The following is a 22314-nucleotide window of genomic DNA, read 5'->3' on the forward strand; positions in this document are numbered from 1 at the left end:
TAGCAGCTTCCGTTCGGGACCTGTCATTAATGTGTTAATTAGCGGTGAGTATATGATGTAATAATTTATTTCATATCCACCACTTTTATAATATTAAAATATATTACAGATACTATTGTCAAACAATGGCAGATTAACGGAAGTAAACCAAAGCTAGAGAAAAAAACAGAGGAAGAATGGGTAACTTATGCAACTTTATAAGACAAAGAAATAGGGCTACACTAACATAAAACAAGTAGTTTGGTGTTAGGCTCAATCACTTGGAGAGGTAGGAAGTTGGGTTAGGAAAATAAGGATACATCCAGATGGCAGACTTTTGGCATTCCACAGTTGTCACAGAAAACAAAACTTTATTTCAAATGGAATCATTTCAATAAATGACTATTCTGTAGCAGCAACAGAAAGGATGCAATATGTTCTACTTTTGCAGCGATACGATTGTCGATGTATATGAAATGAACAGGTTTCAATATGTTAGCTCACACACGCTGACATACTGTTGCCCCAAATCCTACTTATTTTATTTTTAGATTTTGTACAGTGTGCATGCCTATAAATATGAATACAGAAATCTTAGTTACTGAGGCTGAAAAGCAATCTGCTCTGTCAAAATGGCATGACAAAAAGTACAGTGACAGAAATCTGAAGATCAAGTTATAAGATGTAGTTTGTGAAGTAGTTGAACCAGACTGGAATGAAATAGAAAGCATTAGACAAATAAAATAAAATTTCTTGAATAATTGGTCAAACCCCCCTAATCAATACTCCATGAATGGTAAACATTTTAATAAAACATGTTTTGGTCCTACATAGACTTTCTTCAGCTATCAACACTGATTACATTTTTTTTTGCTAGTGGCTTTACGTCCCACCGACGCAGATAGGTCTTATGGCGGTAATTGGATAGGAAAGGCCTAGGAGATGGAAGGAAGTGGCCGTGGCCTTAATTAAGATACAGCCCCAGCATTTCCCTAGTGTGAAAAACAGAAACCACGGTAAACCATCTTCAGGGCTGCTGACAGTGGGATTTGAACCCACTATCTCCCACATGCAAGCTCACAGCTGCGCGACCCTAACTGCACGGCCAACTTGCCCGGTTTGATTAAAATTAATGGAGTGAAATGAACTCGACATATACAATATTATACTTCAAAACTTGAAATTGTCTTCTGAAACCAAATATCCGATAACAAATTACTGAACAGAACGTTACTATAATGTTACATCATGAAAGGTTAAAATAAGTTAAAAGCATCCTGTAGCTCCACAACAGCACCAGGATGTTCATTCCTGAATTAACACATTGAAGACTGAGCAGGTGAAGTTAGATCTTACACTGTGGACTGAGCATTTTCATGAGTTTTCACATTTTTATACAAAAAATAACTGATAACCTTACAGTCACAAACCTATTTTGGATTCAGCAATGTTTGAGCTAGGCATGCATACCTTGTTTTCCAAAATTGGAGCAAAACCACTAACTTTAAAAATAAATGAAAAAAACCTTTCTTCTACTTGCAATTTTTTAAATTTTCACAATGCATATTAAAAACACGAAAAGTTATGTATTCACGCATACATGATACATTTATGAAACACAACATACATACTAATAATTGAGAAATTAAAAAAATTGCATTAAGTGTAGAAATTGGCTCTAGTTGTTGGCTACGCGAGACAATGCGGCTATCAAGCTGCTTCGTTAGTACCAATTTAGTATAATAATAGAATTAGGTTCTGATGATGAGCTGCTACCTGGTATTTTTTAATGAACTACAAGCACTGCAGAATGAGTACCAGCACTCTGCTAACGTTTGTAGTACGCTGAAGCGGATATACAAGCACTAGAATTCAATGCCGTACGTTGCTCGTTCTCCACAGAACATTACCACTGACGTATGGCGCATGTCTTCAAAGTGTTAAATATTACAAAAGTATTCTGAAACTGTTAATATTGTCTTCATAATGGAGAAATTTTTGTAGTATTCATTTACATTTTTTTAATAACATTAAAATGTTGCATATGATCTTGTCTAAACAGAACAGGGTAAAACACTGACATGAATAGTGCATTTATCTGCTATTCCTTAGAATAGCATCTGAAAAAACTACCGTATTCTGGGCAAATGGGGGAGGATGCAGAACATAGAGAAGGTGTAGGATTGCTATTGAATGAAACTGCAAAGAGGAGCCTCCTTGACTGGAAACCCATCTCAGAAAGACTGATGACAGCTCGATTCAAGACCCGAGTTCGCAATGTGACCGTGATCCAGCGTTATGCTCCCACAAAAATGTCAAGAGATTGAAAAAGGAAGAATTCTACTGCCAACTAAATGGGACTATTAAGAGAGTGGGAAAGAGGGATATTATTATTGTGATGGGGGATTTAAATGCAAAGGTTGGTTCTAACAATGAGGGGCTGGAACAAATTATGGGAGTGCATGGAGTTGGTGACTGTAACGAAAATGGGGAGCTTTTCACTGATTTCTGTGCTAGCCAAGTTTTGGTAGTGGGTGGCACTTTATTCCCTCATAAACGATGCCATAAGATTACATGGCAAGTTACAGAAAACCAGATAGACCACATCGCCATAAGTAGAAAGTTTATAAGATCAATGACTGATGTTAGAAATAAAAGAGGGGCAGATATTGGAAGTGATCATCACCTGGTAGTTGCAGAGTTTAGAATGAAAATTGTGGCAAGTGGAAGGAAATTTGAAAGGTGAAACAAGAAATTTGATTTAGGTTAATTGCAAGATGAAATTAAAAGGAAAGAATTCCAGATAGAATTACAAAACTGCTTTGAAGCTCTTGCTGTTGAACCAGAACTTATGATGGATGTTGAACTATCATGGAAGAAAGTCAACGACACATATTTAGAAGTTAGTGGGAAGGTGCTTGCATTTCACAATTATCTCAAGAAAGGAATGGATGTCTGATGATACTTAGAAAAAGAGGCTAGGAAGCTAGTTAAGGCAAAGATTAATACGTGTAAAACAAGACAACAGAAAGCCACAGCACAAAAGAAATATGTGGAAGCTGATAAGAGTGTGAAGAAAAGCATAAGATCATATACAGTGGGTAGATGAACAAGCACGAATGGCAGAAGAAGCATCAGCAAGGGGAGATGCTAAGGAATTGTATAGTATCACAAAGAAACTGTCAAGGAGAGAGGTGAACAAGAGAGGTGAACTACTGACCACCCGGGAAGAACAGTTACATAGATGGAAGGAACATTTCTCAGAGTTGCTCAATAGAGATATAGAACAGAATGGTAACCAACAAACAGAACCAGTAGATAGCAGGGGCAGCTGTACCTTATGTGCTGAAGTGCTGCAGCACATTGCCTACTGGAAAAATAAATTAGTTTAAAAATATTATCTACAATCAAATACAGTGCATTTAAAAAGACGTCGGCCAAAGAATAGGAAATTATTCAACTCCCCTCACAATCAGTTAATTACTGGTGCGCTCCACGCCGGGTGCTGTACGATCATAGCTCAGCGAGAATGTCTAGCTTTTAGCCAGAAACAGGAACTCTGCCTTTTGCGCATGCATGCCGAACTTTTCCGATACAAAGAGAATGTGTTCCGATAGGCTGTGGAAACAACAGCCAAGACATTACTTCACAGCGATTCTTAGTTCGACCACAGAGAGGCAGCACTAGCACTAGTCACACTGCATTACGATCGATATGAGATCGTGGCAGCTGGCACCCTCTTGACTCAGTGGTAGTATTTAAGAGGGGATCACTCAAAGCAAACGGGAAAACAAAATACTGTAGAGCTGTTCCCACCAGGTCTTTTTATACCAAACAGGATAGAATACTACCAACCTGCCTATTCCATAGCCACATTTGTAAATCGATGAACTGTAAAAATTGTACTTCTTATGTTGTCAAAATAAGGGCATGATATTATAATTTTCTTTAATTAAAAATGTCTAGTTTATAGTCACTATAAAAACGTAACATGTAATTTTGCATTACGACGTTGCTGTTTTTTTCCAATGATGTTGGTAACACTGGGAAGTTCTGTTTTTGTGCGCTCACACCAAGTGTTTGAGTTTGTGAATATTTAGCCATTGCAGGTGTTATTGTGTGTTTAATTATATAGTTTTATAGTTTAAAAAAAAATGACGAATGTGTATATGTGTTAGGGTTGTTTGCGAGTTTGTTCTGTGTGGAAAACTCAGTGGAGAGCCTCTTGAAAACCACATATCGGTATGTTTCTAAATATTTTTATTTTTTGGAGTGGGGATGGGTTACAGCACACAACTGATTTTTTGCACCAGCCGCCACTGGTAGATCGTGACCCAAGAATAAATTTACATCCTCCAACCTGTTCAGAAATATAGAAGGCCTTGAAACAGATAAGAACTGGAAAAGTACCAGGTATAGATAATATCGCGCCAGAAATATTTAAAGCAGACATTGAGACCTCGGCAAAATTATTGCACCCCCTGTTGGAAAGGATCTGGAATGAAGAAAAGCTACCAACTGAATGGAAGAAAGGCCTGATTATTAGGATACCAAAGAAAGGGGATATTACCAAGTATGATAATATATTACTAAGTGTGATAATTGGAGGGGAATTACATTGTTGTCAGTACCAAGTAAGGTGCTTTCAAGGATCATTTTAGAGTGGGTGAAGGATGTTGTGGAACTGCGCCTTAGAAGAGAACAGGCTGGTTTTAGTAAACACCGCAGCTGTGTCAATCTCATAAACACTCTGAGAATCATCTTGGAACAAAGTGCAGAATGGCAGAACACCCTCTACTTGACTTTCGTTGATTTTGAGAAGGCCTTTGACTCTGTAAATAGAAGAGTTATGTGGCAAACACTTGAAGAATATGGTATACCACAAAATATTCTGAATATTATAAAGGATATGTACGAGGGTCATAAAAGTCAGGCTCTGCATATGGGAGATCTTACCGAACCAATAGATGTGACCTCGGAAGTTCGACAGGGCTGCATTCCTTCTCCGACGCTTTTCCTACTTGTGTTGGATAGTGTGCTGAGGAGAGTGTATTGAGGTCAGAAAAGGGGGATCCAGTGGGGCTTACAAGATAGGTTAGAAGACCTTATTTTTGCAGATGACATCTGCCTGCTGGCTCAACGGTTCAGAGATATGGAAGAGGAGATTAAGCGGTTTAAGGAGGAGGCAGAGGATGCTGGACTTAAATATTAATAAGACCAAGGAGATGGAGGTCAATTCCAAGATTCATGATAAATTGTCTATAGATGATAAAGAGATAGAACAAGTGGACTCCTTTATATATCTTGGGAGTATGGTTACTATGACTGGAGGAGCAAAAGAAGACATTAAGAGTCGTATCAGGAAAGGAAATGGTGCTTTTGTTCAATTGTTTCCTATATGGAGAAACAAGAATATTTCTAGAAAAACTAAGCTACGACTTTTTAACACAAATGTTAAGTCCGTTCTACTTTACAGCTGTGAAACGTAGAAAGTTACCCAGAAGACGACTGAACAACTGCAAGTCTTAGTGAATCGCTGTCTTAACAGAAGATGGCTGTATGTTATTTCAAATGAAGAACTATGGGAAGAAACCAATCAGCAGCCAATTGAAATGCAGATAAGGGAGAGAAAATGGCGTTGGATGATGAGATAGACAAAGCAACATATCAACTACTAAGTGGAAGATAGATAAAGCAACATATCAACTACTACGTGGAAACGAATGAAAGTGCGGTAATATGTTGCCAGAGGTCTCCCAAACGTGCAAAGAAACCTGGCGCGAGGTCAGTGTAGCTATAGCGCCAGATAGGTCTGGCTCCACAAAACGTGGCAGTTGAAGCAACGGGGGGACAAGGCAGTGATAGTCAATTCGTGAGCTGTTATGGTGCACTGTGGTGCTGTTATTCATTCCAACATGGTCCGGAGACAACATTTGGATGACTTCACACCGGGAAGAATCATCAGGAACCTGGAAGAAGGACGAAGTGTGACGAGTTTAGCCTAGGAGTTTGGTAATGCTTACAGCAATGTTTCACGTGCATGAAGAGCATTCCAAACCACACGCACTGCTGCCCGAAGGAGAGGTGGGGGTTGACCACGGTCAACTACAGTAGCAGATAATTGAGATAATTGCTACATTATGCAACGGAAGAAGAGACTCGCATCAAATAGTGGATGCAATTACAACCATGTTTAACAGGACTGCAAGGCACTCATCTCATGCTCCACAGTGACTGCATGGGGGTGGTCTATTCACCCGACGACCATTACGTTGTGTTCCGTTGACACCCGCACATCAGCAGCAATGTTTGCGATGGTGCCAAGAGCATCAGGTCTGGAATGACAAGGAGTGGGGTTGCACGCTTTTCTCAGATGAGAGCAGATTCAGTCTGAGTAGTGAGTCTAGATGTACCCTCATCTAACGACAGGTGGGAACACGTGACGCACACAGGAACATTGTTGAACATGACCACTTTGGTTGTCCAAGTGTTATTGTTTGGGGAGGCATAATGTTGCATGGGCGTCTTTTCAGGGGTGAATTCGGCGCTGACCTAATTTTTATGCATGACAATGCACAACCGCAATGAACAGCACAGGTGGAGGAGCTCTTGGAACGAGAGGATATTCGGCAAATGGACTGGCTTGTCCGTTTCCCCCGACTTTAATACCATCAAGCATGTGTGGGACATGTTGGGCAGACATATTGCATCATGTCCACATGCACCAACGACTATCCAGCAGTTGTCAACTGCGCTGGTGGAGGAATGGAACGTCGCATAACAAGAATGACTACCAATCTTGTGGCCAGCATGGGAACACGTTGCAGAGCATGCATCGCTGTCCGTGGTGATCACACACCCTTTTAAGAACCATGTCCCTTGTTTTGTGATGTCCATGGGGCCATCATGAGTTGCAGTGACTTACGTGTAATTTACTGTCTCTGTACTAACGTGTCATTCCTGTTTGTCTCATCGCATATTCCTTCAGCTGCCTACTGTACCATTCTGTAGCAGTTCTTCCTATGCATGGTTCAAGTTTCATCAAGCTATGTTACTTGGCAGTGACACAACATGTGAAAGTTACTTTTGTCCTTAAGTTTTACTCAGCAGTGTATTATAGTAAGAATGCATTTACTTACATAACTTTGGGACTGTAAACAGTGTGGTGCATAGCTGACATGGAACTAAACATGGTTGAATGTTTAAGGCGAGCTGCTGCTGATGGAAATATAAAGTGGAAGTGGGGAAGGGGGTAATGGTGGACGGGAAAGGACAATTTGTTTGTACATTTTAGAATGTGTAAAAACAATTACTGTGAAGAGGAAGTTAGACAAGTATGTGAATTCTGTGGGAAAACTTACAAAATGGTTAAAATTCAATAAGTAAGGCACAAATATGTGTCCAATAACTCTTCTCCAATAAATCAGACTGACTTATTAAACAGTTCACTAATTCTAAAAGTTATTGGAGAACAAGTCAATTTCTACAATTTCTCATATTTGTAAAGTATTTTCATGTGTTTGCTGATATATCACATTCCATTACCACAACAGTTCATGTGTATTATTTCACTACCTTGAAACTTTGCACATTCATTGGTGGGGATATTAATGATATACAAGATAAATTGCGGGCAGAGCCTGCAGGAAACTGCTAGTTATAAAATTACAGTCTAATGGAAACTATAGAATTGTAGTTACATAAAACATAAATACACAGACACATTACTATTACTGTTATTATTACTACATACAAACAGAAATGAAAACGGCTGTTAATCAAATAGTGAATGGACTACACAAGGATTACACAACAAAACTCAATACGTATACAGATTACTCTATTATTATTATTATTATTATTATTATTATTATTATTATTATTATTATTATTATTATCACTTCTAGGGAAAGAAGACAAAGCAGAAAGATGGCAGGAGCATATCCAACAGTTGTATCAAGGTAACGATGTAGATAATTTCGTTCTGGAACGTGAAGGGGCTGTTGATGCTGATGAAATGGGAGACCCAATTTTGAGGTCAGAGTTTGACAGAGCTGTGAGTGACCTAAATAGGAACAAGGCACCTGGAATTGATGATATTCCCTCTGAATTACTGACTAACCTTAGGAGAAACCAGCATGGTACGGTTATTTCATTTAGTGTGCAAGATGTATGAGACAGGAGAAGTCCCATCCGATTTTCGGCAGAATGTTGTTATACCTATTCCCAAGAAAGCCGGTGCTGACAGGTGTGAAAACTACCGCACTATTAGTTTAGTATCTCATGCCTGCAAAATTTTAACACGTATTATTTACAGAAGAATGGAAAAACAAGTTGAAGCTGAGTTGGGGGAAGATCAATTTGGCTTCAGAAGAAATGTAGGAACACGTGAAGCAATCCTGACTTTACGTCTGATCTTAGAGGATCGAATCAAGAAGGACAAGCCCACGTACATGGCATTCGTAGATCTAGAAAAGGCATTCGATAATGTTGATTGGACCAGGCTATTTATGATTCTGAAGATGATAGGGATCAGATACCGAGAACGAAGAATTATCTACAGTCTGTATAAAAATCAGTCTGCAGTGATAAGAATCGAGGGCTTTGAAAAAGAAGCAGCAATCCAGAAAGGAGTGAGGCAAGGCTGCAGTTTGTCCCCTCTCCTTTTCAATGTGTACATAGAACAGGCTGTAAAGGAAATCAAAGAGAAATTTGGAAAGGGAATCACAGTCCAAGGAGAGGAAATCAAAACCTTGAGATTTGCCGATGATATTGTTATTTTATCTGAGACTGCAGAAGATCTCGAGAAGTTGCTGAATGGTATGGATGAAGTCTTAGGTAAGGAGTACAAGATGAAAATAAATAAGTCCAATACAAGATGAAAATAAATAAGTCCAAAACAAAAGTAATGGAGTGCAGTCGAACGAAGGCAGGTGATGTAGGAAATATTAGATTAGGAAACAAAGTCTTAAAGGAAGTAGATGAATATTGTTACTTGGGTAGTAAAATAACCAACGATGGCAGAAGTAAGGAGGACACAAAATGCAGACTAGCACAAGCAAGGAAGAGCTTTCTTAAGAAAAGAAATTTGCTCACTTCAAACATTGATATCGGAATTAGAAAGATGTTTTTGAAGACTTTTGTGTGGAGCGTGGCATTGTATGGAAGTGAAACATGGACAATAACTAGCTCAGAAAGAAAGAGAATCGAAGCTTTTGAAATGTGGTGTTACAGAAGAATGCTGAAGGTGAGATGGATAGATCGAATCACGAATGAAGAGATACTGAATCGAATTGGTGAGAGGAGATCGATTTGGCTAAATTTGACGAGAAGAAGAGATAGAATGATAGGACACATCTTAAGACACCCAGGACTTGTTCAGTTGGTTTTTGAAGGAAGTGTAGGTGGCAAGAACGGTAGGGGTAGACCAAGGTATGAATATGACAAACAGATTAGAGCAGATGTAGGATGCAATAGTTACGTAGAAATGAAAAGGTTAGCACAGGATAGGGTGGCATGGAGAGCTGCATCAAACCAGTCTATGGACTGATGACTCAACATTATTATCATCATCATCATCATCATTATTTTAACCTACTATGATCTACTAGAAATTTAAGATAAAATACCATATAGTCAGCAAGATACTAATAAAATCTTCTGGTTCTCCTCCCGTCTTCTCTATGCACTCCCACACTGAATCCGTCCACCTCTTTCAGGGTCTTCCTCGTGGTCTCTTTCCTGTTAACTTCACTGAAAAAGCTTTTTTTTGGCACTCTCTCTTCTCCCATTCTCATCATATGTCCATACCACTTTAGCTTTGTTGTTTCTATCCTGCCTTGAAGTTTCAAGATTCCTGTCCTTTTCCTTATCTCTTCATTTCTAATTCTATCCTTTCTGGTCTTGCCCTCGATACCTCTTAGGAATTTCATCTCCGCTGCCTGTATTCTACTCTCCTCTCGTTTTGTTGTCATCGACGATCCAGCTGCATAGGTTAGTATGGGTTCATAATAGGTTGAATATACTACTTTCTTACATTTCTTTGGGACATCTTGGTTCTACACAATACTCCTTACACTCTGGTAGAAGCTGTTTGCTTGCTGTATTCTTTTCCCAATTTCCTTGGTTATCTTTCCATCTTCTGTGATCACACTTCCCAAGTACTTGAAACTTTTAACCACTTCCAGAATTTTACCATTCAGTTTGATCTTTCCTCTTCCTTCCTTCCCCTTGTCATCACTATTGTTTTACTTCTTTGTGCTTACTTTCATCCCAAATTTTTTATCTCTTGATTCCACACATCTACTTGTTTTTGCACTTCCATTTCATCCTCACCCCATATCACTATATCAACTGCAAACAACATGGCTTTTGTTGCCTGTCTTCCCAATCTCTGTTTAATGTTCTTATGAATTTCATTCATGACTATAGTATGGGGGATAGTACACTTCCCTGTTGGAGACCAGTTTCAACTTTAAACCATTTTGTTTTTCCTATACTAGTCTAGTAAATGGAAACAATAGAACTGAATATAAAATTAAATACAGTGAAAACTTGTTAGAATGTTCCTCATTAACACATTTTCCTGCTTAACACGTTGTAAATTTGAAGTCCCGATTCTCATCATGTTAAATCTATATAAAAATACCTCACTTTATCGTGTCACGAATTTTTGCAATTACTGCTTAGTACAATCACATTTTTCCTAGCCCTGCAAAATGTTATTTGTCACCCCTTGTGAAAGCAACGTGATTTCTCGGGTAAGAGCTGTCACCACAGCTGCGTGATTACAGGAAAAGGCCTTGACTTCCTGAACCTCACAGGATAAGTTGCACCTTCGGAGAGCAAGCCATTAGCCTCAGGAATGTTCAGTTTAGCTTACCGGTCAGCAGTGAGATTGCTGATTAACACAGTGAGCCTATTTGTGCTTGTATTTCACATTCCATTCAGAAGTTAGAAATTTTTTTTGTGTTGAGTGGTACAGTGAAGTGTAGCAAATAATTGCTGTGTGATATGGTAGCCTAAATCAGGATTAGGAGTATAATCCGTTGCCTACGCTATAATACAAGGCCTGGAAATAGAGCCCGTAAAACGCTATAGAAGTGGTCACACTGCAGTTCATTGGCGGGCCGCTAGGATCGCTACCTTGCCCCCTGTTTACCAGGTTCGCGCCTTTAAACGTGTGTATTGAGTTGGTTATGAATGTGTGTATTCTTGTGATAATAAGCACTCGCAGGTTCAATCATGGTTTATTGCTGTGTTCCTTATTGTCATTCACGACAAATTAAAGGTAGTGGAATTTCATTTCACAAGTTTCCAGTGAATAGTGCTTTAAAAGAACGGTGGCTTGTGGCTATATCTCGCAGAGGAGACAAACCGGGATCTCTTTGGGTTCCTACAGAAAAATCGAGGGTGTGCAGTAAACACTTCAGAGAAGAAGACTTTAGTATAAGTACATCTAAAAAGACACTCCTGCCTAATAAAGTCCCTTCAGTTTTTACAGAGTTCCCCAAACACAAACAAGTCACTTTAAAATGTAGGAAAGCTCCTAAGAAAGGACAGCTTGAAAAAACGGACAGTGAAAATGAGTATATAAGAATTAAGAGAAAATGTGTGGCACAATCGGATTCTCCTGTGCCTGATAATACTGGAGAATCTGACCTGATAAATGTAGGCACCACAACAGTAGGTACACAGTTTTCTCCCGTCCTAAAATCAACAGTACCAAAATACATTACCAGGAAATTAAGGAAGGAGATCAGAAGAAATAGAAAGCACATGACAATTATTAAGAAGTTGCGCGTAAAAATTTGTGATTTGGAAGCAGAACTTAGTAAGGTAAAGAAGGATCCCGGAAATATTGCAAGTCGAGTTTCTAAAATTCAGAAGGAAGCTGAGGGAGGTAATATGAAAGCAAACTTTTTGTTAGAACAACTTCAGAGCTTTGGAAAAAAGAAATGCAAATACCAGGAGACTACAGTTAAAATTTGTGTGCTATTATCTTCAAGGTCGCCAACTGGTTATCGGCTTCTCAGAACACTCGATATTTTGCATCTTCCTCATCCTAAAACGTTGAAATCGTATGTTGGTTACTCAAAAGGGGAAACGGGCATAACTTCGCTAACTAAAGCCCGATTACTGGCAGAAAAACTGTCGTTAGTGAACGATAACGAAAAGGTTGGTTCCCTTATGTATGACAGGAAATTAGATATGTTTATTGGACTGAATGACATTGACATTGACGCTCTTGGAATCGAAGATAGGTTGGCCAATAAACTACTCTGCATTTTGTTCAAGGGACTCTCTACATATTACAGAATACCGGTGTCTTTCTATTTCACTTCATCCGTTACGGGCTCACAACTTGCAAAATTAACCTTGGATGCGTTAAGTGCTGTTGAAGAGTGTGGTTTCGGAGTGATCAGAATTGTGACCGACAATTCTCAGGTAAATGTTTCGATGTTCGAAACATTATGGAGAAAGCATTACGCATGAGATACGACATCCAGCTGATAAAACTAGGCCTCTGTTCCTAAGTTTCGATCCCAGTCACGTCATAAAAAACGTGCGATCCCAACATTTGTCACGAGACTTTTTTGTAAACAATGCTATCATGACTGGCGATCATTTGAGAGGTCTTTTCAAACTCCAGAAATCTTCAATTATGAAGCCGGTGAGGAAACTAACCAGAAAAGTAGTTTACCCTACAAATTTGGAGAAAATGAATGTAGCAAGAGCCAAAATTGTATTTTCCCCTGAAACAATCGCTGGTTTGAAGAGTATGGAGGTGGTTTGTCCCGAGAGCATTAAAGACAGGAACAGTTTAAAAGAAACAATTTCTTTCATGGAGCATTTTATGAAGTGGTTCGGTGCCCATGATGTCGGCAACACCTCGTATGGGACATATTCCAGGAATGAGAACAAACTGGCATTTTTCAGCATTGAAGATGAACGCCTCAGTTGGTTAATAAATGATTTCCTGTCATATATCAAGAACATTCAAATGTATCCAGAGAAAGAGAAAAGATTTACGAGGGAAACGTATCAGGCGTTGGTCTTGACTACCCAATCCACTGTGGCCTGCGTAAAATACCTCATAAGTATAAATTTTCATTATGTCTTGACGTGGAATCTAACAAGCGATGATATCGAGCTTTTCTTTAGCCACCTACGACGCAATGCGGGATACAATGACACAATGGACGTAAGGTCATGCCTTAACGCAATCGAAACAACGCTCCATACAGGAATTATTCCGGCATCAAAACATGGCAATGTTGAGCTGAGGGATGAAAATAAGATCTGCAATGTATGAACCAGTTTACTACAACCAAGAATGTGCCAGATGGATGAAAGATATAGAAGGAATGAAAGTCGCGATGATGTGCAAATTCCGCAGCTTCCTGAACACGTAATGTCTATCATTACAAAACCCTTGCAAGGTAAATTACATCAGATCTGTGTGAACAATACTTGTTATTTAAGTGTTCGCTAGTACATAAATATGATTAATTTGTTTCAGATTCAACAGCTACAATACCTGGTATTTCTCTAGCTATGGTAGCAGGATACTTAGTGCGTGTGGCAGAAGAACAAACAGACTGTGAAGGCTGTTTAGAACATATCACTTCTCCAGCTAGTGAAAGTCCAACATTGTGTCTTATTCGCTTTCAAGATCGAGGAGCCCTCAGATACCCGAAATCATCGTTTGTGGCTCTTCTGCAGCGCATGACGGAATTTGTTACCTCTGCTGTGCACCGACGACAGTTACTAAAAATGTGTACGTTTTTCTGAAAGCCAGGTTTATAAGTGAAATTAAGTGTAGAGAGTGTAAAGACGACAAACTACCTCTTTTTCTACTCCAAAAATTTCTGAGACCTCTATAAGACAACATTGCTTCGAGCCACTCAAGTAGAAGTGATAAGTTTTGAAACTCGATAAGAAACCCCTGAGTAGGAAAGTTTTAAAACTGTAGACACCTACAACATTCAGCTCTCTTTATTTAGGATATAATTTACTTATAGACATACACGGCAATGCGAACACAAGGGGACAACAGCGCAATCCTAGTGGCTGAATGGTGAACTAAGATGGCACCCATTTTCATTAGTGCATTTCAAGGCCTTGTATTATAGCGTAGGCAACGGTATAATCGTGTGAAATTGACTAACGTGGTGCATATTTGTCTTGTGGCAGCCTGGTTATGGATACGGAAAAGGTCGTGAAATTGTTTACTAATGAAGACAAAATTAAAATCTGTCAGAAAAAAGTTTTGTTCGATTCAAAATGGGGCCAAAGTCATTCCTGCCAGTCGCACAGGGTTGAATGTAACATCCAATTCACTGTCTAAGAGCGTGACCAGAAAATAATGTTTAATAACCCACTGCTCCAAAATAAAAGGCTTCTACTAACATTTGTTTTAGAAAGAGTGTGATCTGCAATAATACTTTGATATTTTTATTGGCCACCGTGCACATGTACTCATATTTATTTAGTGTTTTTCACAACTTTCACTGTACTTGATATTTCATAAGCCCAAGCGGAAAAGGTTTTCATATTTCTTCTCTCGTGTTTTTTTACACCTTTTAATACTTTTCTCTCATCTTTAGATAAGGTAGATATAGTTTACAATGTACCTACCATGGATACACGACGTAAAATGCCTTCATGCCGGAAAAAAACATATTTAGTGTTTCCATATCCCTGTTGGACATTTGATATTCGTATATTCAGTAGAGTGGAACCTCGATTCTCTGTTTCTGGAGGGACCACGTCTTCCGCCTACCAAGTGACTGCTGCTCATCTTAAAAGCCTGCAGATTACGAAGTGACACATGGTCAGTGTGCCGAATCCTCTCGGCCGTTATTCCTGGCTTTCTAGACCGAGGTTGCCAACTCACCATTCAATAGTTCAATTAAAGGTAATCGTAGAATGAATAAACCTGGAACCAGCCCTCATATGCAGGTAAAAATGCGTGTCCTAGCCGGGAATTGTACCCAGGCTCTCCAGGTGAGAGGCAGGCAAGTTAGACCGCGATGCCAACTTCAAAAATTAATTACCGGTACGCGACTTAAAAATCTCGAAACTTTACATTCAGTTTTACCGGGAAAAATTCGTTGGTTTCCTGTGAATACTTCTTTTAGTTCAGCAACATTGATCAGACAAACTCTTTGAAAAATCTAATACCGGTAACGCCAAGCCAAACAACAATCGACCACAAGTAGTTTTTAATCCTCTAATCTAATAAAATAAAGCATATTAGATACAAAAGTGCCCAACATGATAGCGAAATACCTTTTTTGTAAACTTCCATTTTAATTTGGTCACCGGTATACAGTTCGTGATCAGTTGATGGAAATCTTGTACTGCGTAAATTAGGCCTACATCGACTTTTAAAGGTTATGTTGAACTCGTAATATGCTTTCGAATGTAAGTATCAATTCTTGAAAGTTCTTGAAAGCATTATATTCAATTCTGCCCATCACTAATCACAATCAAATTGGAAAGAGGAAAAATATCATAACTTCAGAAATTACGGTTATTCGTGACCTTGAGCTCAGCTGGAAAGTGCGATACAGACCATGAAGCTGATTTTATGTTATCCTTGCTGTATAAGTCGGCACGAGTGCGAAATGCTACAAACTTTTTAAATGTAACGTACGCAAATAAAACGACTGTGGTTTTTATAACATTTTAACACAAAAACATGAAATTCCCAGTTTTATATTAGGACCAAAACAGTAATAGGCAATCCCAAAACCTCCCATGGCTTTATGCATGTAAGGTGCAACATCTGTTCTGGTCTCGAACACATAATCGTATACGATGATATTAAAATACTAAATTTGTGTTACTTAAAAAGAAGCAGTTTTGATTCCTGCCTGAAAGACCAGTGACTATACAATGCCCTGAGGGAAGAGCCGAAAACCTGTTCGGCAATACAAACGAAAAAAAGTAAAAAAATTAAACATCTAACCCTGGACATAATGTAGGTGTTTTGCAAGTATGAACATTTGACGAAACTTGTTCAGTCTTCAAGTAGAGCTGTCGAAATGCGCGCTGTCTCCTTCCAATTGTTTTGGCCACTCTCTGCTTTATGATTTCCGAGGATTTTCTGGACAAAACCACCCGAATGTGACGCTAAGATGGTCCCTTATGCAAGTTCACTGCCGATCGCTTTTCCAGTACAGTACCGGTACTTCTTACAATTATTGCAATGACGGGGCGTTAATGCTAAGATCCATAAGTATGTCGTAGCCGTCCTATCGTGAGATACAGTTTCTTGAAAAATGCGTGATCGAGGATTTAGCGTTGATGGGACTGAAATTTCTGGACAGTTGATCCGGGAAATCGTTTCTTCGAGGAATGGATAATGCAGGATTTTTACAACGTGATTTAATTAGGATGCACGCGGGACCATGTAATTTGAACGAATAATACAGGTTTTACTGTAGTACGTTTTCTCACTTAACACGTTCTTTTTTGTTGTCCCCTGCAGAAACGTCTTAATGAGGTTTGCTGTACTTGATACCTAAACAGATTATTATCCTTTTTTCCATCTACATGCTAACAGAAATTAAACGGCTATCAAAAGTACAAGGGAAGACTCTAAAACCAATGACTCAATAACTTTTCTTGAAACTATGCCGGAGATTTGAATTACAATATGTGCTTGAGTCATCAGTCCATAGACTGGTTTGATGCAGCTCTCCATGCCACCCTATCATGTGCTAACCTTTTCATTTCTACGTAACTATTGCATCCTACATCTGCTCTAATCTGCTTGTCATTTTCATACCTTGGTCTACCCCTACCGTTCTTACCACCTGCACTTTCTTCAAAAACCAACTGAACAAGTCCTGGGTGTCTTAAGATGTGTCCTATCATTCTATCTCTTCTTTTCGTCAAATTTAGCCAAATCGATCACCTCTTACCAATTCGATTCAGTATCTCTTCATTTGTGATTCGATCTATCCATTTCACCGTCAGCATTCTTCTGTAACACCACATTTCAAAAGCTTCTATTCTTTTTCTTTCTGAGCTAGTTATCGTCCATGTTTCACTTCCATACAACGCCACGCTCCACACAAAAGTCTTCAAAAACATCTTTCTAATTCCGATATCAATGTTTGAAGTGAGCAAATTTCTTTTCTTAAGAAAGCTCTTCCTTGCTTGTGCTAGTCTGCATTTTATGTCCTCCTTACTTCTGCCATCGTTGGTTAATTTACTACCCAAGTAACAATATTCATCTACTTCCTTTAAGACTTCATTTCCTAATCTAATATTTCCTACAACACCTGCCTTCGTTCGACTGCACTCCATTACTTTTGTTTTGGACTTATTTATTTTCATCTTGTACTCCTTACCCAAGACTTCATCCATACCATTGAGCAACTTCGAGATCTTCCGCAGTCTCAGATAAAATAACAATATCATCCGCAAATCTCAAGGTTTTGATTTCCTCTCCTACGACTGTGATTCCCTTTCCAAATTTCTCTTTGATTTCCTTTACTGCCTGTTCTATGTAAACATTGAAAAGGAGAGCGGACAAACTGCAGCCCTGCCTCACTCCTTTCTGGATTGCTGCTTCTTTTTCAAAGCCCTCGATTCTTATCACTGCAGAGTGATTTTTATACAGATTGTAGATAATTCTTCGTTCTCGGTATCTGATCCCTATCATCTTCAGAATCATAAATAGCTTGGGCCAATCAACATTATCGAATGCCTTTTCTAGATCTATGAATGCCATGTACGTGGGATTGTCCTTCTTGATTCGATCCTCTAAGATCAGACGTAAAGTCAGGATTGCTTCACGTGTTCCTACATTTCTTCTGAAGCCAAATTGATCTTCTCCCAACTCAGCTTCAACTTGTTTTTCCATTCTTCTGTAAAGAATACGTGTTAAAATTTCTAAACTAATGGTGCGGTAGTTTTCACACCTGTCAGCACCGGCTTTCTTGGGAATAGGTATAACAACATTCTTCCGAAAATCGGATGGGACTTCTCCTATCTCATACATCTTGCACGCTAAATGAAATAACCTTGCCATGCTGGTTTCTCCTAAGGCAGTCAGTAATTCAGAGGGAATGTCATCAATTCCAGGTGCCTTGTTCCTATTGAGGTCACTCACAGCTCTGTCAAACTCTGACCTCAAAATTGGATCTCCCATTTCATCAGCATCAACAGCCTCTTCATGTTCCAGAACCAAATTATCTACATGTTTACCTTGATACAACTGTTGGATATGCTCCTGCCATCTTTCTGCTTTGTCTTCTTTCCCTAGAAGTGGCTTTCCATCTGAGCTCTTAATATTCATACACTTACATTTCCTTTCTCCAAAGGTTTCCTTGATTTTCCTGTATGCAGCATCTACCTTTCCCAGGACCATACAGCCTTCAACATCCTTGCACTTCTCCTTCAGCCATTCTTCCTTAGCTACCTTGCACTTTCTATCCACTTGATTCTTTAATCGCCTGTATTCTTTTCTGCCCTCTTCACTTCTAGCATTCTTGTATTTTCGTCGTTCATCAATCAGGTCTAGTATTTCCTGAGTTATCCACTGATTCTTAGTTGATCTTTTCTTCCTTCCTAACATTTCTTCAGCAGCCCTACTGACTTCATTTTTCATGACTCTCCACTCTTCCTCTATAGTGTTTCCTCCAGCCTTTTCATTTAGTCCTTGTGCAACATGTTCCTTGAAACAATCCCTCACACTCTTTTCTTTCAACTTGTCTAGATCCCATCTTTTTGCATTCTTTCCTTTCTTCAATTTCTTTAACTTCAGATGGCATTTCATGACCAACAAGTTGTGGTCAGACTCCACGTCTGCTCCCGGGAAAGTTTTGCAATCCAACACCTGGTTTCTGAATATCTGCCTAATCATAATGAAGTCTATTTGATACCTTCCAGTGTCACCAGGTCTCGTCCACGTATACAGCCGTCGTTTGTGGTGTTTGAACCAAGTATTTGCAAGGACTAAATTATGATCAGTGCAGAATTCAACCAGCCGACTTCCTCTTTCGTTCCTTTGTCCCAATCCAAATTCTCCTACTGTACTACCTTCTCTTCCTTGGCCTACCACTGCATTCCAGTCTCCCATCACAATTAGATTCTCGTCACCTTTTACATTTGTATTAAATCTTCTATCTCCTCGTATATTTTTTTGATTTCTTCATCATCCGCTGAACTAGTAGGCATATAGACCTGCACTATTGTGGTGGACATTGGTTTGGTGTCTATCTTGACGACAATAATTCTTTCACTATGCTGGTTGTAGTAGCTTACCCGCTGCCCTATTTTCTTATTCATTATTAAACCAACTCCTGCATTTCCTATATTACAATATGGAATTAAATAAATCAGTAGATTTACTTGCCAACAGCAGAATATTTGAATGGGAAAAGCAGCAATAATTATCAACAATCAAAGACTTAAATTATCTTGTTAGCAAAATACCTCACATTCTCCTGAATTCTCTTTATTTCCTTTAACTAAATTTACAATGCTACCAGTATTGTATTGATCATTTAAAGAAATATTTTGCTTTGTAATATGGGTAACAGATATTCTATATGAAATATCGTGTCTAGTTCAGTACTTATGCAAATGTAATTGTAGGAAGTGAAGAAGGCCCAATTCTCCAAATAATAAACTGTCTTTATAAATATCTTAGCAACACCAAATTATGGAATATTATTTCCTATTTTCCCCAACCCAGATACATAACCTAGAGCACATAATCAACTAAAAAACAATGAACCTATGCAACAGACAATTTAAATAAATATCACTAATTTTAACTATTACCAACAAACACTAAACACCAATATTTATAGCAGTAAAAGGATAAAAAAAGACACACAATATCTACAGTACATTTTAAAAAATTAGGTCCTTCATAAAATACAAGCTTTTCTTTTACAATGTCTAAGTTTTGTTTATTATCATGCATTATGTTTATTTTTAAATATACAGTTTACATACACAATTTAAAAATCTTCTGTTGCTGAGAAAAAGAGGAACATTTCAGAGAAAAACACATTGCAGTAGGCCAGAGTAAAATTATAAACTAATTATGAAAAAAAAAAAAAAATGTAAAATCATAAACACAAACCTCTAACATGTCCTGCTCTTTGGAGAAACTCATTACCTGGCAGCCCACAATGGGAGCACAGGTATCGAGGGTGAAGACATTGCGCAGGAAAGGGTCTGTGTGACCTTGTTGGATTACCATATTGGCAATTTGGATCACTGGATCATGATTTGGCTCAGGAAAGATACCTGGAAAGCATAACCATCACCAGAATTACTGTGTTGGATTTCAAAATTTTTTTTGTCCTACATGATGTAATGTAAATAACTTTTCATGATGTTTAGATTGATGCTTTCACGGCCTGTAATTATAGCTCTTCGACTTTTGCCGTGTCGAGAAAACAAGGTGAAATTCTTTATGTTTTGCAGAGAACTTTGCTCTGCGTCTTGAAAAGAAAATCTCAACTGTTCATGGGGAAGTCTTTTCAGTAATGTACGTTTGTATTCAAGAATGCTTTACCGTTGGTCTACAGTAAGTGGTACTCACATTCGTCACCAGATGGTTCTGGCCTTCCAAGTGGGAGCTGATGACACCATCTAAGCTCAATTAAAATACGTATTTCTTGTATGTACATTACAAAGTTAACAGCAAGGTCATCACAAGAATCAGGGATGAATATGGTAAATAGAAATAAAAATAAAATTCATGGTGTGGGTTACTGTAGCCATGTCCTAGTTCATGAACCATGGGCAACGGCTGAGTGGTCTAGTAAGTGGTCCTGAGAGTCGGGATACCAGTTGCTATGGAATGGGTGTGGGCATCTTGGACATATTCTGAATCATGGCCCTCCTTGTGCCCAGGAGGCTAGGACTATGCAATCCACTGTGGTCCCTAACCCGTTATAGGAGAGATTCTCCCTTGGAGTATGTGTAAGGAAGGCTAGCATCCTGCTTCAGAGAATTTTTCATCAAGCACGCTCAGAACGCTTTAAGAAAGCCTAGGACCTATGGGAGTAACGGAGTCCCACTCTCATTTGACAGGCAAGGGATTTCTTGGAAACAACTTGGTGTTTGCAAGAAATCAACTTCATTTCCCGTATCAAATCTTATTTACAATGAATCAATAACAGTAAATTTCCACCTTTTTGATACTTATATTTGCACTAAGCAAATCAATTAACCATTCATTCCATTTGGATCATCTTCAGCTGTTTTACAACGCTTAGGTGAAATTACAAAGTATTTATCTTCCTAAGAACATCTTAACCCATTCGCCTCACATTTAAATACCATAGGAGTTCACTAAGAAATCACATTTAAATACCGCTCTATGGCCGTCGTCATCACACTATTATTTAGAAAATCATACAAAACCAACCAGTAAATATTCCTTTCTGAAAATTTGCATGCATGATAACGAAGTAATAAACTTATCAATGCCGCTATTTTAGTACGTCTGCTGGGTGTGGTACACCTCAAAACATTCTTCTAAGTGAAGAGCTACGCCACATTTTTTGCACTGCCAGCAACTTTCGCTTCTTTTACCCCGGCTGTAGCACACAACACACCTTCTTGTGACTTTTGATTTCTTCTCTGTAGGGGGAATCCGCATGGGAAAGTGGGCCCATGATTTAGCTTGTAATCTGGTTGGGGTGGTGCTCGCTGAAGGTCGGCCTCGAACCGAGTACTCCGGCAACTGAACAGTCTCTAGTAGCTGCTGTGCAATACTAGTTCGGAAGTCCGTGTAGCTCGTCTTTCTGTTAGCAGCGATCTTGTGATACACAGTGAAGGAATTGAAAATACACATATCTAGGAGGTTAAAGAATATTTTCCTATACCCTTTCACTGTGCGCCGCATGACGGGGAACAGAGCTGTAACCTGATCCTGAAGGTCAACACCACCCATCCCCTTCTGATATTCAAGGCCACACTTGGGCTTTATCACTTCTTCCCTCGGGGTTTGTCCTCTCTTTCGTCTGAGTTTGCCTGTCCCTGTCATGTCAGCTAATTTGTGTTTAGTGGTGAGAAAGCAAACATCCTTGTTATCTTTCCACTTCACACACAATATACTGTTGGCAGCCCACGTCTCATACTCTCTACGTTTTAGTTTCGTCTTACTGATATCGCGAGGCATGATTTTTCGGTTCTGTCTAACAGTTCCAATTACATTCATCTGCTTGTCGTGTAGCCTTTTGAATAAATCTGGGAAAGAATACCAGTTATCTTTCATCTAGAGCAGTCCTGTGAAGGAAAATATAATTCTGAAAATTTGGAGCAGAAATGTTGTATTATAGGCCTAATCTT

The 22314-nt window shown here is 38.9% G+C and overlaps 1 protein-coding gene across 3 annotated transcripts in view; it reads right to left on the bottom strand.

Moving 5' to 3' along the window:
* PolD1 (DNA polymerase delta) overlaps nucleotides 1–22314 on the bottom strand; it is a 213130-nt gene that overhangs the window by 101704 nt on the left and 89112 nt on the right. For all 3 annotated transcript variants that reach the window (XM_067149778.2, XM_067149780.2, XM_067149779.2), the window contains one exon: nucleotides 20093–20259. In XM_067149778.2, the coding sequence (XP_067005879.2) occupies nucleotides 20093–20259 (167 nt within the window). The remainder of the gene's footprint in view (nucleotides 1–20092; nucleotides 20260–22314) is intronic.

The sequence above is a fragment of the Anabrus simplex genome, chromosome 6, assembly GCF_040414725.1.
Source record: "Anabrus simplex isolate iqAnaSimp1 chromosome 6, ASM4041472v1, whole genome shotgun sequence".
In the NCBI taxonomy this organism is placed as follows: domain Eukaryota; kingdom Metazoa; phylum Arthropoda; class Insecta; order Orthoptera; family Tettigoniidae; genus Anabrus; species Anabrus simplex.